The sequence below is a fragment of the Macrobrachium nipponense genome, chromosome 14 (genome assembly GCF_015104395.2).
Source record: "Macrobrachium nipponense isolate FS-2020 chromosome 14, ASM1510439v2, whole genome shotgun sequence".
Lineage (NCBI taxonomy): Eukaryota > Metazoa > Arthropoda > Malacostraca > Decapoda > Palaemonidae > Macrobrachium > Macrobrachium nipponense.
In genome coordinates this window covers 64,354,246-64,371,900 of record NC_087207.1, presented here as the reverse complement: position 1 = coordinate 64,371,900, position 17,655 = coordinate 64,354,246, and the positions used below count along the sequence as shown (strand labels likewise).

Here is a 17,655-nt window from a genome sequence, read left to right as displayed (position 1 = left end):
AAAGCCAAGCACTGGGACCCATAAGGTCACTAAGCTCTCTCCGGTGTAGATGTCTGCTTCTGCCAAGAGGTTTGAGTGTTTTAGAAAGAGTAGTTCATGGTGGTAAGTTTGTTTCCTAACTATAGCACTTAAGACTCAGACTATTGACAAATGGTCTCATTTGTCAAATTTTCATAAATTGTATTCTAAAAAATGACTTTTGCTATTACGATTGATCCGTGATCCTCTTTCCCTGACAAGTGACCAGATTTGTTGAACAGCTACAAATGTGCCACACGGTTCCAGGGTCTGATTCCGCTCACTGTTGGACTGTGGAACAGCCTGTCCGAGGATTATGCACAATTAGAACCTCAAAAGTTCAAGCAAAGATGTAATACATTACTGATCTCTCTTGTACTTCCTTTATCTTCTGCAACTTCTTTCAAATGACCATCATGATCTTTGGAAGCTTCAATTTCAAGTCAATAGCCCCTTATTGGTTTGTTCCATGTTCATATGGATCTTCTTCCTAGATTAAACCCATTTTTATATGGGGTCGCTGTTGTGAATGAGTCATTTCCATTGATTTCTGTCCAGTGCCTCGTTTGCATTTATACCTTTTTATACCATATCTTCCCCTACACAATCACGCCATCTCTTTCTTGGTCTTCCTTCTACCCAGCACTTCCATTTCCATCGTATATCTTCCAACATGACGTTCCTCCCTTCCTATCAGGTGTCCATACCATCGAAGCCTTCCCTCCTGTATTTTCTTCGATAATTCAACTACCTTTGTCGATCCTCTTATATACTAATTTCTAATCTTATCTTCCCTTGTTACTCCCGACATCCATCTCAACATTCTCATTTCTGCTACATCCATCTTCTTCTCCTGTTTTCCTCATACTTGCTGTTTCTGTTCCATGTTCATATGGATATACCTTCTGAATAGATTCATTTTTGTGTCAGTAATCATTTTTTTTTATTTCCTAACCTCCAGTAGATGCTTTTGTTTTACTGTCCTCTCTCCATTCTCTCTATTCCATCATACTTTCGTTCCAAAATTACCTGCAATCACTTCCACTGGGCATACTTCTACGTAACATTTATTCCTACTTGCAAATCCTTGTAACCACCAAAGGACACGGGTTACTGGAGGTCATTTCCTGTCATGTTAATTTTAAAATTTAATGTTTTAACATCTTTCATGTTCCCATATACCTTGCCAGGCACATTCCACCTTCTACATCCTACCAGCCTTAGGACCAGCCACTGATGGGTCAATAACTCATTCTTAGTTTCATAACCAATGTGCCGAAATGGTCCACAAATTTTCAAATACTTTTCTTTGACTTTTGAAATTCAGAAGAAAATTTCAACCGACAAAACCATAACCCATCATGAATTAATAAAAACCCTGAAACAGTATATAACATTTATTGAATTAAAGCTTTGGTCAATAATATATACTAAAACCTGTATAGTTGAGATTATCATGGCAAAATTAACCATGGGTCAAAGAACAGCTGCTTCATATACTTTTCGTGTAGAGTGAATTATAGTGCTTTGGCAAGTAACTAAAATAAAATTAAAAAATAAATAATAATAATTTTGTGCTTTGTATCTCACGAGGATTTTCTACCATTATACGTAACTTACAATTCAGTTAACACAGACTCATTCCCCAAACTAAATTACTACAAATAAAATCTCGCACCAGTAATAGTTTTTCACATTTATACATCTGACTTGAGCAGTACATTGATACCACGTCACCAATATGCACCAGCATCCGTGACCATTACAAAGTGATCAAGATAAAGAAACCTATGGGCAATTGCAAACCTTGTGCATACAAAGCAACAGGACCTACCTAATATAACAAACAACCTACCCAATTTAAACAAACATCTCCAAAATTGAACTTTTGTTGTTTGTAAACAATTAGAACTGTATGTACTAACTACAACATATGGAATGTTATGATTTATCAGGTTTTCTTCACTAAGAGCAGTAAGTCATCCAGTGGAAACATAACTGCAGATAATTGTATAATACAAATATCTATTATCTTTAAAGTACAGGAAGTTGAACAGGAAGCAACTAAAAATCTCAAATAAAAAGCAAAAAATTGTAAGGTAGACTTGAAATGAGATATAATATATAAACTGCACATGCAAAAATTTGCTGAATATAACTCTTGGGTTTGGCATATTAGTAGAAAATGAATCACCAACGTTCTTCAACAAGGCAATCACAAACAGTGAAATTCAAACCCATTCACCTCAACACTACAAATGATATTAAGTCATGTTATCAACTAATATACAATTGAAAAAAAAAAAATTTAATTACAAAATTTGACTTATTGCCTCATTCTAGTGTCACTAAGTGATGTTATTACTTAAAATGGGGAAAATTATTCATATTAATTACAGTAATATACAATTACCAGATTTGTCCTGAGTTCAACTTCCTTAAATTCCACTGGAATCCTACCTTGCCTTTGTAACACAGGGTTGAACAACTAAAAATAAATAAATTTCCATGTAATTTTCAAACTACATACATATCTTGCTTGTCGAAGTAAATAACAGTTTCAAATGTCAAACTGAATATATAAAAGAAAAACTAGAAACATTCATTGCAACTTGGTATCCAAAATTTGGAAAGAAGATAATCACCAAAATTTGTATATTTTCTGTTATAATCCATAATTTTGTTATTGCTGTAAACATCGTAACAAAAATAAACAGCATTCTTAATGGAGAAAACTTGGGAAAACAACATGCAATGTGAACCAACCCATGACAATTGGACATTGAAATATTGCATTACTATGTTTATAAACTAGTACTTTATCTTGATATGTGTCCACCATGCACTGCAAAATATATAAACAAAAATCTAAATACATAAATATCTAGTTACTAAGGAAATTCTCAGAGATGAACTGAAGGTGAAGAACCACCACAGGACTTTTCTAACTCTATGATAATTTTGTTTTCTATACATCAATACTGTCTGATGTGTTTTTTAAGACTATGGAACAGCAGCAATAAAGAGAAACCTTATATAATAATAATCTTAAAAGTTGAAACATATCACAAACGATATACCATATATTTCCGTCTATAAGAGAACCTTTAGATAAGACGAGGTAAAAAATGATGGCAATTTTCAGGAATTTATCTCACATCCGTAGTATAAGTGACTGTGCATAGCCTAGCTTTTCGTTTTGTCAAGATGATATTACAAATGCTGTTTCACTTACAGCACAGTCGTTCCCAAGTATTCGTGGGAATGCATACCACACCCACCTGCAAATACTGAAAATAATCAAATAATGAAGCGTCCTCTAAAAATGCTTATAACTGCCTATTTTAATAGTTAAAACATCAAATATATCTAAACATATCATCTGAAAAATTTAACCACAAAAATATGAAAAACCCGTACATAATTGCTTTAAAAACGCCCTCCGAATAATGTGATATATTCCACTGAAAAATCTGCATCATTTTTCCTACGTTGCCTAAAAGGGATACCATTGTTTTGTTAAAGTTTCATTGCCAATCACAAACAACCCCTAACAACAATACATACAATGTACAATAATTATCATTCATACAGCTGAATTGTTCTAAAGAGTTGTATGTAATACAAAATTGTTACACCACTAAAATTAAAATGGATTTTTCTTGAAAAATTATTATTATGTTACCTTAAATGTTATTACTACCATAATTACACCACAAATAAAATTTCTGTGAGTGCAATCATAACTTGTTTAAATTTTCTCAGCTCGGCTCTTAAAGATAAAACTTGATTTCATTAATAAGGAATTATTCGTTGAATACGCCAGAAACATAAAAAGGCAAAAATGCTTTTATTTCCTTCATCATCACTTTAACATTTCATAATGTGAATCTTTTAATGCATGTATGTTTGTGGTTATGGCACAGATGCCGAGGCTAGCCTGAGTATAAAAGTCACTTAGAATTCAAGGTTTGATTTTTAGAATGGTAGTATGTATAAGACGACCCCCAATTTTTGGGGATGATTTTTAGGATTTAAAGGTTGTCTTAAATATGGAAATATACGGTAAAAAGTATTCATTTTTGTGATTTTTAGCATTCAGAATTGACATGTACATTTTTAAGGCAAGTTTATTACTACCAAACCTTTTATGTACTCACTTCCACTTAGTATTTGAGGGAAAAAATGGATGAAGAAACATGAAGAAAAAGATCAATTTATGGAAGTTTCAATAAAAATTTCCAAATCCACATTACAATAGAGCCATAACACTGATTATGTAGTGCAGCGTGAATGAAAGAAATATATGGAATTCAATAAAAAAAAATTTTAAAAACAAATTGAAGAAAAATCCAACAACTGATTTTCAGATTTCTCTGAATGTAAAATATAACCAAAGAATAAAAGTGAACAAGAAGATAATAGAACTAAATATCAGTATCCTATGATAAACATTATTAGGTAGCTTTCATATTTTTCTAGCAGCTTGACCAAAAAAAATATATATATATATAATTCTATAGTCTTTTTAATAACCAACTATCTAAATTGTTTTGTGCAACAGTTAACATGGAATCAGGAACGAAAGGCAGAGACAATGATGTTTTATTTAGCTTTAACTTTGGACTAGTTGCAGAGCTGCAAGCAAGCCAAGGGCTCTTATCTAAAGTCAAGTCATGCATTTTATCATCGAAGAATTTATTATCAAAAATACTGTTATTACTACTGTTACCAAGGAGGTAACTGGCTGATGATGGGGTATCAGTGCTAAAAACAGGCTCTTTGTTGGTTACATTTTCACGGTGCAATCCAAAGTCTTTCAACTTCTTAGCCAGCTCATCACTAGCAGTTTGTCTGAATTCCTTTTTCTCATCATCATCTTCAATCTTCTCTTTTTTCTCTTTAGTCTTCTCTGCTTTTAACTTGTGCAACAGCCAAATGTTGGAGTGAGTGCTCAGCACAACATGAGCAGCCTGAGGTGAGGTGGCAGACACTGTTGTAGGTGATGACAACCACATTTCACCTGGAGCTTTATACATGGACCGCTTTGGCAAGTGGGCAAGGCTGGAACAGTTTTTAACTAACCATTTTGAATTGTCTGATGAGAGAATATCTGCCATGTGTGACAGCACAGGATTAGAATTGTACACTTCAGAGATGGTTCGCTTTCGACTAATTTTTGCCTGGTATGCAGCAGACTGCTTGGCTTTTTGAAGAGCAGAATCAACACAGCTGCCTTTGCAAATGCACTCTGAGAAGTTGGAACAGGGTTCATTGGCTTGACAAACATCAGCTATTTTGATCTGCTGCACTGATGACAACTCCGATGAGGTCTGCTTTGGTCTAAGCCAACATGATTTGTCCTGCATACAGTTTGAAAGATTTTCTATCTCACACACAGATCCTAGGGTGCTACACTCCTCCTGAAAGGGGGTAAAAAGATAAAACATTAGAAAATCTAAAAAAATAACTTGAGACAAAGCAAGAACAAACTTCTTAAGGTCTGTTCAATATGAATCCACATTTTCACTTGTTTAACCACTAGATTTTCAATACAAAATGAGCTTTAATGATACATCAAAATGTTTAATAGGGGGTAAGACGTCAGTATAGAGAGAGAGAGAGAGAGAGAGAGAGAGAGAGAGAGCGAGAGAGAGAGGACGAGAGAGAGAGAGAGCAGAAGAGAGAGAACGAGAGACGAGAGAGAGAGAGAGAGAGAGAGAGAGAGTTGGCCTTTCCTAGTGCACAGTGGATGTCAAGTCTCTTTGCAAGGTTCCTTTAACTGCAAGACAGACCACCTTTTAACTAATTTTAAGCACTGGATTACAGGTGAAAATTGGAGGAAGGAAATGTTAAAGCTGAAAAGCTACAAAAAACATTACACATGTACATTCTACAGTGAGCCAAACTTAACACTTGTGGATAGTACTTCTCTGTGTACAAATGAAACTGCAGAGACAAACACTTATGGATAGTGCTTTTCTCTGTACAAATGAAATTGCAGTGACGATGTCAAAACACTAAGGTGATGATAACAAGGCTGATCACCATTGCACTGAAGGGTGAAACCTTAGAAAAATGGGAAATTTCTAATTTCTACTTTTCATAGCTAACAAATGTTCTGATGCCAGCTGGTTGATTGATTGATTGATTGTGTATTATATCTGGCGTCACAACATCTGGGTAATTGACACCGAAAAACATTAAATATAAAAAATTAAATTTTTGATAAATTTCATATAAAAATCTATAAATATATTATATAAAAATTTTGTTCATATATAAAAGTTCTTACATAGACAATCTCTGTATAATTTAAATTTGGTTAAGGAGGCCAGCCTCCCTCATAAAAATATATAACTGCTCTATATTACAATCCTTTCCAAGAATTGTAGCTAGGATAAAATTACCTACTCTGTCACGACCCCAAGACATGAACCTATGTCTCAAATTCCCAAGTCTGGGACATTCAACCAGCAAATGTCTCACAGTCAAGGGCACAGTACAGTTCTCGCAAAACGGAGGATTTTCACGAGACATCAAGAACCCATGGGTGAGTCTTGTATGTCCAATCCTCAATCTGCACAACATCGTTTCTTGTCTCCTTGGCATATATGGATATGACCAAGGTGACACTGAAGACGTGATACTACGCATTTTTTGATTGTTTAAAATATCCTCCCACTGGGACTGCCAACATTTTTTAATTCTCTGACCTACTAGAGGATACAAATCCCGATATGGTAGTAGGCATCTTGTGGGTTCTGGGGAGCTGACCGCAGACTTTGCAAGTTGGTCAGCTTTCTCATTCCCAGCCACCCCAACATGAGAAGGCACCCAACAGAACTTTATTTCTTTCCCTCTTCTTTTTAGTAAAAGCAGCCATTCCAATATATCTAAAATCAGAGGGTTTAAAGGGTTAAAAGATTCCAGTGACTGAAGAACACTTCTTAGAGTCACAATATATAATCAAATTACTTTCATTCCGAATTAAAACTTCCTTTAAAGCCTTTAAAATTCCATATAACTCTGCTGTAAAAATTGATGCAACAGATGATAACCTGCCACTCCTCTCTACATCAGGGAAGACTACACCAAAGCCGACGCCAGCATCTGACTTTGAGCCGTCCGTGAAAACTGCAGTGGAGTCGTCATGTTGCAAGGAATGTTCTAAAAAATATTGACCGCGTGGCCTCACTGGACATTCTGTTTTGGTAAAATTGAAATATCTGCAGAATTTTACCTCTGGGAAGTTCCAGGGGGGACTAACTGAATATTTTGCTGGTAAAATCTCGACCCTTGGCATGTTTAATTCACGAACAATGGTATTGACTCTAAAAGCGAATGGATGAGGTTGCTTGGGGTGATTTTCATAAAACTGCCAATGCCTTTCATTTCTCATACAAATGCTGGTTAAAGACTTAGGTAGCCTCTGGAATCTATACCAGCTCCGAACCAGCAGACGCTTGTAATGAAGATCCAGTGGCACCTCATCAGCATCTACAAGCATGCTCTCGGTGGGAGATGATTTAAATGCTCCAGTACACAACCGTATTCCTCCATGATGAATTGAGTTGAGCATTTTAAGGCTATTTGGCTTTGCAGAAGTGTACACCTCACACCCGTAACTTAATTTTGAAAAGACCAAGGCTTTATATAATCTCAACATCTGAGTTCGGTCTGCACCCCACGAAGTGTGAGACACGACTTTCAGCAAATTCATTGCTTTTAAGCATTTTGCCTTAATATATTTCAGATGTGGAATCCAGGTCAGCTTGCTATCAAAAATCAAACCAAGAAACCTTGTTTCACCAACACATGGAATTCTCTGCCTATGAATGAATAGATCTGGATCAGGGTGGATTCCCCTTATACGACAAAAGTGCATAGTTACAGTTTTACTGGCGGAAAATCTAAAACCATTAACCTCAGCCCACTTTATTATATTGTCAATGCAGAGCTGAAGCTGGAAAACCGGTTATAAACTATCTGTGGCAGTGGCATCTGGCATCTGATAAATAGCTGAGGCAGAAGCAGGTCAGATACCACGCTTGAACCTCGTGATGTGTCTAGTCTTTCTTCCAACCCAGGATGAGACATAATAGGGGTGGCTAGTGGGAAATTAAGTTAAATTAAGTTTGTTAGCTATGAAAAATATAAATTAATTAAAAATTTGCCATTTGTTCATATGTAGAATAAACCTTAGGTTTTAACATTAGGATACACTCACACTTGGAGGGAGGTATGAGAATCCTGAACTGACTGAAGGTTCAGCACACTGATAATTCTTCTTAGAAATAAAGAATCTCAGGAAGAGGATCTAAGCCTCTGAGATGCTAGATATGTGGGTATCTAACACCTGGTCGACTTGGTTTAAATACAATGTAACATTTCCAGATTCACTGCATATGTGGAAGTCAAAGAGAACTATACCTCTTCAAGCAACAATCCATGTCAGCCACATGAAATAGGTTTGTCACCATTCCTCACTCCCCTTGCTGGAGAGAGTAGCAGCAGCTACCGAGAAGCATATTTGTATGTTGTATGGAACATACAAGTGTTGTAACATTATGACTACAACAATCGCCTGCATCAAGCCTGTTCCAGCGTTTGACGTGTATTCTTAAAACAGACAGTAGGTACAGAAGGAAGGAAATAGGGAAAGAAAAGAGATCAGTCATCTCACTCATTCTCTTCAACACTACATTCTTAGGCAAATACAAACTCTCCTGTCAGGGGCACTGGATGAGGTACACAACTTGCTGAGCAGCCACCACCGGACCCAAGGAAAAAGTGTCCAAGGACCTATGGGCAATATCCTTCAGGTACTAGAAGTGAAATTGGTCTGATGAAGCCAGGAACCAGCATTCAAAATCCAATGAAGAGGTAAGTTCTTAAATGCCAGGAAGGAACTAGTTCCTCTGATGTATGTGCTTTTGCATGCACAGTATTGGTGACAGAACTTGACGATGAGTAGTAGGCTTGCGGAATCACCTCACTGAGTCAAAATGAAATGGTATTCTTGGACACTTCTTTCTTGGATTGGCCCGTGCTAACAAAAAGTCACGACACCTAGGTCTTAGGTGATGAGTCCTTGTTAGATAACAATGCAGTCCTCTGACAGAAAAAAGCAGTAACTCTTGAGGGTCATTGTTAACAAACTCCTTAAGGAAAGGAATGGAAAATGAGGCAAATCAGTTATCGTGAACCAGAGGATTTTCAGTCTTATGCACAATTACATGGCAAGACAGATTCAAAAGCTACTGACCCCTATGGAGCTCTCCAACTCTTTTCAAGGAAGCCAAAGTCAGAAGGAAAACAGTTTTCAAAGTCAGTACCCTGTCTAACGATTGACGCAGGAGTTAGAATGGAGCTCGAATGAGACAACTAAGCACCAGAATAAGACAGTTGACAAAGATCTCCTGAGGTAGCTGGACACCCGAGTCACTGGTCAGCGAGAAAAACCTTTGTTCATAAGAGATACTGGAGTCTCCAGCCGTGAAGAGACAGGGACCCTACTGATTGGTGGTACCTCTCTACACGAGGTTGGCAGAGAAGGTTGTACCAAGGGGGAATTTCTCTTGGCACTGCTAGAGAAGAGATAGAAGATCCAGGAACCACTCTGATTGTGGGCCATAAAAGGTAGCTACTCAGAAGCCATCACTCTGCTCAGGACATGACAAATCAGGCAGAACACTGGGAAGGATTAAACTTCCAGGTTGCCACAGCGAATGCATCTGGGAGCACCGAACAATAGACCTCCAGCTTTCTGTTGAACCATGTAGTGGAGAGGTCTAACATGTCTTCCCCATAGATGAAATAGCCTGTCTGTTATATCCTGACAAAGAGACCAATCCTTACCCAGAAATTGTCCTTGACAACTTAGCTTGTCGACCACTTCATTCCTTTTGCCTGGAATGAACCTGGCCACAAGCTCTAACGAGTTGTCAACCACCCACTGGTGCAATTCAACTGTCAACGACTGAAGTTGGCTAGACACCAGCCTTACAAATTCTTCTGCAACTGCCTTCCCATATATGAATCTGATAATGTGCAGGTGCTTATTCATCACATGCACATGGGTTACTTGATGCAGTGTAATCATTGGTAAGGTGGGCAGTAATTAGAATTTCTAGACTTCAAACACTATACACATCTTCAAAGCCTGTACGTAAATGCATATGAAAGTTCCATAACAATACAATGAGAGAGAAATTCCGACTTCTTTCTACACTAGTCACTGCACTGGTTTTATGACAAATGATATGAAATGAAATCCACTAAAACAAATGCTTCCCTTTAAAGGACAATCAAATAACCAATAACTACAGTAACACCAACTAACACTAACACTGAACTTTGGTAATCTCTCAATTATTGGGATTAATGGAATCAAGGACCTTTTGGATAGTCAAATAAAACTACGCATATGGGTGTAAAACAGCAACTCCGTACCCTTACTCCCCTACTTCATCAATCTTGCATAATTGTAAACACTCAAGATGCTTATAAATAACAACAATCACACTTAAACTAAAAACTTACGCAAAAGTCAATAATGTACCGTATTTTCCCATATCAATAACAAAATAAAGCGAGTCCTCAACTTATGGCAGGAGATCCGTTCCAGCACCACGCTTTCAAGTTGATTTCCACAGTAAATCAGATTTTTTTCCCATGAACAGCTATCACAGTGCCATAACTTGATGTTTCATTAAGTTACAGCGCCGTAAACGCTGTTAACTTGATGCGCAACAGTGCTTACATTGCTGTAACTTGATGCAACATGAACAGTGCCATAAGATTGAATTGCTATAAGTCGAGGACGCACTGTATACAGTAAAAGTACTTTGGGGGAAAAAAAAAATTTTCTCTCTCTCATACATTGCACACAATACATTAGGTAGATATCATACCTATGTACATGTGTAAAAAGCATTGTGTTTACATCTTAAGTACATATGGAATTTCTCAATGACATGTCCAAAGCAAATTCCTTTTAAAAATACTTTGTATTCATCCGTTTCTTACCAGATGGTGTTGGAATTTTTACGTTCTGTCATATTTCTTCATGACTAAGGTGTGGGGAGGCTGGATGTGTTTCCATGGAACTTTAACAGTAGGCAAGTATCCAAATACTAATGAATTTTATCATTATTTGGAATGAATCTTCCTTGCTGTTAAAGTTAGCTGCCTACCACATTAAATAAGAATGGTGGGTTAGTGCAGCCACAGTAAACAGAGTTACTGAATAAGAATGGTGGGCTAGTGGAGCCAAAGAAAAAAGTTCAGCCAAGCAAACTAAAAGTTGCCAAATGTTGGAACCACAACATGGTGTAAGGTCCTCGCAGTGAGACTTGTCAGAGAATCCTTACACTGAAAAAGGACTACATACTTATCTCGTAGAGTAATGGTGACCCCTGTGACCGAGTCGAAAACCCATAACCAAGTCTTAAACTAAAGATAATTACGTACCACCTTCATATATGAAGGTAGGCTCCTATACACCAACGTGTACCTTCATATTCCCAAAATTTCAATAGCGGGCTTCCTAACAACTAATGATAAGATGGAAAGCCAAGATTATCATCATATTTGGTTCAAGAGAAAGAGCTCCTGCTGCAACAATAGGACTAACGGCTTAACACCTCATGCTAAAATTGTACATTTGCAAAAAATGAGGCAAAAATAGATTTAACTCCCCAAGGCTACAAGACAACCCTCTATAGAAGGTTTTAAAGGAAAGAAAGACATGTTCAGTACAGAAGCCATGAAGGTTATCTCAAAAAAGGGCATAGGAGTGTTTGGCCTTCTAACACCACATAGGAGTGTTTGGCCTTCTAACACCAAAGATAAATTTTCACTTCTACTCTTACAGGATTTTACATGCTTTTATTTAATGGCTAAAGGGTGTAACCTTAGTGTCTTTATTTCTTATTATTATCTTTTTAGTGTCAGTGAAATTTTAATTATTTAGTTTGTTTTCTCCTCACCGGTGTTTTACTTGTTTATGTTGGTGGTTTGTCTAACTACTGTTCTTAATTTTTCATGATGCTTGTTTGTGGAGAAGCCTTCGTTATACTAAGGGTTGTGTGAGACTCCGTGAGGAGTTTTAGGCAGTCCTTCTCTGAGCCTTATTTGAGAAGGTACTGCTGTTGCTGCCGCTGAAAGATATTACTGTTGCTGTAGCTGAAGCATCCTGGAATATTTTAGATTTTGGAGAGTCAGGACGAGTGAAATTCTCCACCTTCCAGGATTGTATTTTCTTCAGCTCCTTTCAGCAACCCTTGGCTTAGTTAAGCTCTCTAGGGGACCTCTCTGTCATCAGGTATGAAAGTATTGCCCCTGCATTTGGAGTAAAGTGATCACGGCTATGCCAAACTGCTACAGTCTTGGCAGGACTTGGTGGAACCCTGTCCTCTTGTCACAGCTTCTTGGGAACCATTCCTTTTCCCAACCACCCTGAGTGATTCTCCAGAAGTGGAGAACTGATTACATAAATTATTTTTCAGGAGTTGCCAGTGTTTAGTGTGTAATTTGGCAGGATATTCTTTCTTTTTGTTGGTCTCCACCTTTCTAGACCCTCTACCCTTTGGTATACGGTACATGTGTTGATGACCTGTCCATTTAAGTGTGTAGTTGTTTTCTGTGTTAGGTATTAAGAGTGAGTGTTGTTAATCATTTAATGTATTTATGAGGTCCAGGTGTCCTTTCTGTCTGCAATTTGTGTATTGAAATTAAGAGTTTTACTAGAGTATTTTCTTTGACCCCTTGAATTGAGTTTGTACACCTTTGTTATGAATAGTTTTCCACCTTTTGTGGACTAAGTATTGGTTTTTGTGGATACAGATAAGTGTTTTGGTAAGTGATTATTGTGGTGGATACCAAACCATCACAATTGGCGACTGTATTGACAGGATCTTTACGTTCCTGAGTATTCACTGGTGTGTACAAAGTTAATTCTTGGGGTTTTTTGTCAGGCACCATTTTTACACCTCCTTGTGTTCAGGTGATAATTTAGTGTTTTTTTGGTAGTTTGGTGTGGACTTTGGTGGTCATCATGTCCGTTGTTAATGTGTTGGAGCTCCTTAGCGCAGAGGGGTGGCAAGAGAGGCTTGCAGAGCTGAATAGGGAAGAGTTGGAAAAGGTAGCACAACACTTGGAATTTGAATATGATGTATCAATTAGAAAGGGATTATTGCTATTGCAAATATATGATTATGTAAGAACTGTAAAGGCAGGTGGAAAAAAAGAAGTGAAATTGGATAAGCAAATAGCTCTGAGACAGATGGAGTTTGATATTGAAAAATTTAAGGCTGAGGAAAGAGAAAAGGAGAGGTAGTATGAAATAGCCATAAGAATGACAGGTCCTTCTTCTTCCCCTCTACCTGCTCAAAATAGGTTGGTAATGCCTGCTATCAATTTTAGCGCAGGCCCTCAAACTTGTGCCAAAATTTGAAGAAAACAATGTGGCTGAATTTTTCGTATCCTTTGAAAGGATTGCTGCAAGGTTGGAGTGGCCCCAGAAGTATTGAACCACTATAATACAAAGTATATTAATTGGTAGGGATCAAAAAGTATATGTAACTTTGCAGAAGGATTTGTCCGCGGATTATGACAGTGCGAAGGTTATTGTCTTAAAAGCCTAGGAGTTATATTCCCGGAAGCCTATAGACCATGCTTCAGGAACCTACAGAAAAGTAAGGAACAAACTTTCGTCGAATTTGCAAGGCGAAAGACCAATATGCCGGTGATTGGTTCAAGTTGAAAGAAGTGTTGGATTTTGAAAGGTTGAAAGAGTTAATGTTGGTGGAGGAGTTCAAGAGGTGTGTGCCGGACAAATTGAAGGTCCTCCTTGAAGAATTGAAATTGGAGACTGTGCAGGAAGTAGCTATAGCAAGTGACGAACATTATTTGTCTCAAAAGAATGAAATAGGGGGTGTAACGGCCAGTGTGAACTCGAGTTGGGGTAGAATAGGAAGGAATAATAATAATACATAATAATGATGCTAGGGTGTTTACCAGAAATAATAATAAGGGTAACAATCAAGGTAGGGTCCAAGGTAATAATACTAACCATTTATCTGGCAATAATAACTGTTTTTCTCCCAACAGAGGTAACAGGGGATATAATATCTAAAATACTGAAAAATTGAGGATTATGACATGTTTCTTTTGTAACAAAAAGGGACACAAAGTCGGTGTTTTTCTTATAAGAAATCTCAACAAGCTGGTGGTAGGTCCGTAAAGGGCGTTGAAAAGCGAGAGCGCGCCCGCTCCCGTAGTAAACAATGACCAATGACTACGTGGCAGTTTTGGGAAATATTTATCAGTCGGCAGTGTATCGTCCGTGCTTTCGTCCGAGAAGAGAAGGGTACGTATTTTGCGGGATATGGGTGCGGCTCAGTCACTGATTCTTAGGGAGGCGTTGCCGTATGATTTTGTGGTTGAAAGTAAGGAATTCGTGTTGTTGCCTGGTTCTCCCGATACTGTAAAATCCTATCCCATTGAAAATTTTATTTCAATTTCTCCTTCCTTTACAGGTAATTTAAAGTTGGCAATTGTGGATAAATTCCCTGTCAAAGATGTTGATGTTGTTAAGAAATGATGTGGCCTTTAAAAATATATGTCCCATTTTGATCAACCCTAATAATGAGGTAGCAGTAGTTCTGCATAATGGTGCTAGGATTGTTGACACTGCAGAGCCAACAACTGATGTAGATTTAAGTGATTTAGAACGTAGTGAGTGTAGTTGTAGATCGGGGGATCTTTAAGGAAAAATTAAATTGGACTACTGAAGAGCTTATTAAAGCTCAGAAAAAGGATTTTCAGGATCTCCCTATTGAGTCAGGAGGTGGCTGACGTAACTGTTCCTAAATTTAAAATAACTGATAATATTTTATATCAACTGAGTAGGCCTAGGGTGGCAGTTAATGTGAATTTTGAGATTGTGAAACAGGTAATGATTCCTTCTATTTACAGGGCTGAGATGATGTATTTCGCCCATGAGAGTGGTTTGGCGGGTCATTTTGGTATTTCTAAGACCGCAGGCAAGTTCCTTAAGGATTTTCACTGGCCTGGGTTGAAAGCTGACATGAAGAAATTTGTTAGTAGTTGTGACATCTGCCAAAAGGTCAGTAAACGAAACCAGCCCATTCCTAAGGCGCCTTTAGGTCCCATTTCTGTGGTTTCAGAACCTTTTAAAGAAGTAATTATTGATGTTGTGGGACCATTACCAAAGACACGTAGTGGGAATGAGTATATTCTTACCATTATGGATATGATGTCTCGGTATACCGAGGCAATACCACTACGTACAATAAAAAACGCTAAAATTGTGGATGTAATAATAAAGTTTTTTTTACTAAATTTGGAATGCCTAAAATAATCCAATCTGATTGTGGTACCAATTTTGTTAGTAGGTATTTCAGGGATAAGATGGCCTAGTTAAGCATAAAACATGTGACTTCTCCCTATCATCCAGAAAGTCAGGGAGCTCTGGAGAGTTTTCACCAAACCCTGAAATCAATGATAAAAAAATATTGTTTAATTAATGGTTCTGATTGGGATAAGGAATTACCTTATTTGATGTTCGCTTTTCGTTCTGTCCCAAGTCAGTCTTTAGGCTTTTCTCCTTTCAGCCTGGTGTTTGGCCATTGTGTTCGAGGACCTCTCGATGTGGTTCGAGAGTCCTGGGAGGGAGACGTCCCTGGGGTGAATTTGTTGGATTATGTGACTGATTTGGGGGCCAAATTAACCAAGGCTTGGAAATTTGCAGGTGAAAATTTATTGTGTAGCCAAAAACGAATGAAGTACTTTTTTGATAGGAGGGCTAAAGAACGTGACTTTGTGGTGGGCGATAAAGCGTTGGTTTTGTTACCCATTCCGGGAAATCCATTAAAAGCTTCCTTTTCAGGTCCCTGGAAAATTTTGAAAAAATTAGTAATGTGAATTATTTGGTAGAAACTCCAGAGTGAAGGAAGCCTTTTCAGCTCTGCCATATTAACATGTTGAAGGCTTTCCGGGAACGGGAGAAGGTTATTCCCGAGGCAACTATTGGGAATGTTGAAGTAACTGATAGTGATAACCTTTTTTCTGTTTCAGAGGGTGAAGATAGGGAATGATATTTGTTTTAATGAAAGTGAATGGCTTTCAAGCAATAAGAATTCTTTGAAAAATTTTTCTAATATGGTGTCTCATTTAGGTAATGAAGAACAAAGGTCGCTGAAGAAATTAGTTTAATTAAAGGGTTATTTTCAGATGTACTGGGACGGACATCTGTCCTTGAACATGACGTGGACGTAGGTAACGCCCCACCTGTGAAACAATCTCCTTACCGGTTGAATCCTTTTAAAAATAAGGTAGTAGCAAAGGAGGTTGATTATATGTTAAAGCATGACTTAATCGAGCCTAGCCGAAGTCTTTGGTCATCCACCTGAGGTATTAGTAAAGAAATCCAATGGGGATTTCAGGTTATGCTTCGATTATTGTAAGTTAAATGAATTACCTAAATCTGATTGTTACCCCTTGCCTCAAATTGAGGATTGTATTGATCGCATGGGTAAGTCGAAATACATCAGCAAATTCGACTTACTGAAAGGTTATTGGCAGGTTCCTCTTTCGAAACTGGGAAGGGCCTTGTCTGCTTTCGTGACACCTCCGGGGTCATTTCAGTGTAAAGGTTATGCTGTTTGGTATGAAAAAACCGGCGGCTACCTTTCAGAGGTATTTGAATACATTGGTATATGGTTTAGAAGGATGTGAGGTTTATATTGATGATATAGTGCTTTATAGTGATGACTGGGAAACACATTTAAAATGTATTAGGGAAATGTTTGAGGTTTTGAAGAAAGCAGGAAGAGTAATTAATTGAAGTAATTAATTGAAAGAAATGTGAGTTAATCAAAGCAACAGTGGTATATTTAGGTTATGAGGTTGGTAATGGTAAAGTGGCTCCTAAGCAAGCAAATATTGAGTATTGAGAAAATGGCGGTTCCTACATGTAGGAGGGATGTCAGGAAATTCCTCAGTCTGGTGGGTTACTACTGAAGGTTTGTTAAGAATTTTTCCGACATCACGGATCCTTTTAATTAATTTGTGAGAAAGAATGTAGCTTTTCTCTGGACTGATGAAACTCAAAGGGCTTTTGAGAATTTGAAAAGGGTATTACTTAATTTCCCTGTTCTTCATATACGAAAAAAGCCTTCAGTCTTAACATTAGGATAAATACTCAGCGCCAGCTGGGAACCGGTATATTAGTGTAAGCAAGGGACTACTGGCATCTGTGCTTGGTCACGAGACATGTGGAGCCACCCACATACCTATCCCTCTTTAACTCGTGACCCCGTTAGTTATTTTCTTACCGCCTTTAAGAGAGGACGTACTTTGCCTCCGTCCTTTTAAAGCCGGTTTAGTTTGCCCCCGGTTGTTTTGAATTTGTTGTTTGGATTTCCCGGGCATGTGAACATGAAGACTTCTCATGGTTCAAAACTTCCTGGATATCACAAGAACCAGATAAACGGCCAGATATTGTCTTCGACGATTTTGATGTTGAGGTACTCATCGTGTAGTAAGTCGTAGGTGCAGAAACTCTTAAGGGGGCCGGCCGGAACCCCTATATATGGTGGTATAGGGCGA

General features: G+C 37.8%; 1 protein-coding gene across 1 annotated transcript; it reads right to left on the bottom strand.

Annotated features, from left to right (window-relative positions):
• Positions 1–1,400: 1,400 nt before the first annotated feature.
• On the bottom strand, positions 1,401–17,402 carry LOC135226567 (uncharacterized). The gene is made up of 2 exons (XM_064266249.1): positions 17,382–17,402; positions 1,401–5,441 (listed from the first exon to the last, which is right to left on the bottom strand). The coding sequence occupies exon 2, from the start codon at positions 5,385–5,387 to the stop codon at positions 4,536–4,538; it is 852 nt and encodes a 283-aa protein (XP_064122319.1). The 5' UTR covers positions 5,388–5,441; positions 17,382–17,402; the 3' UTR covers positions 1,401–4,535.
• Positions 17,403–17,655: the final 253 nt, after the last annotated feature.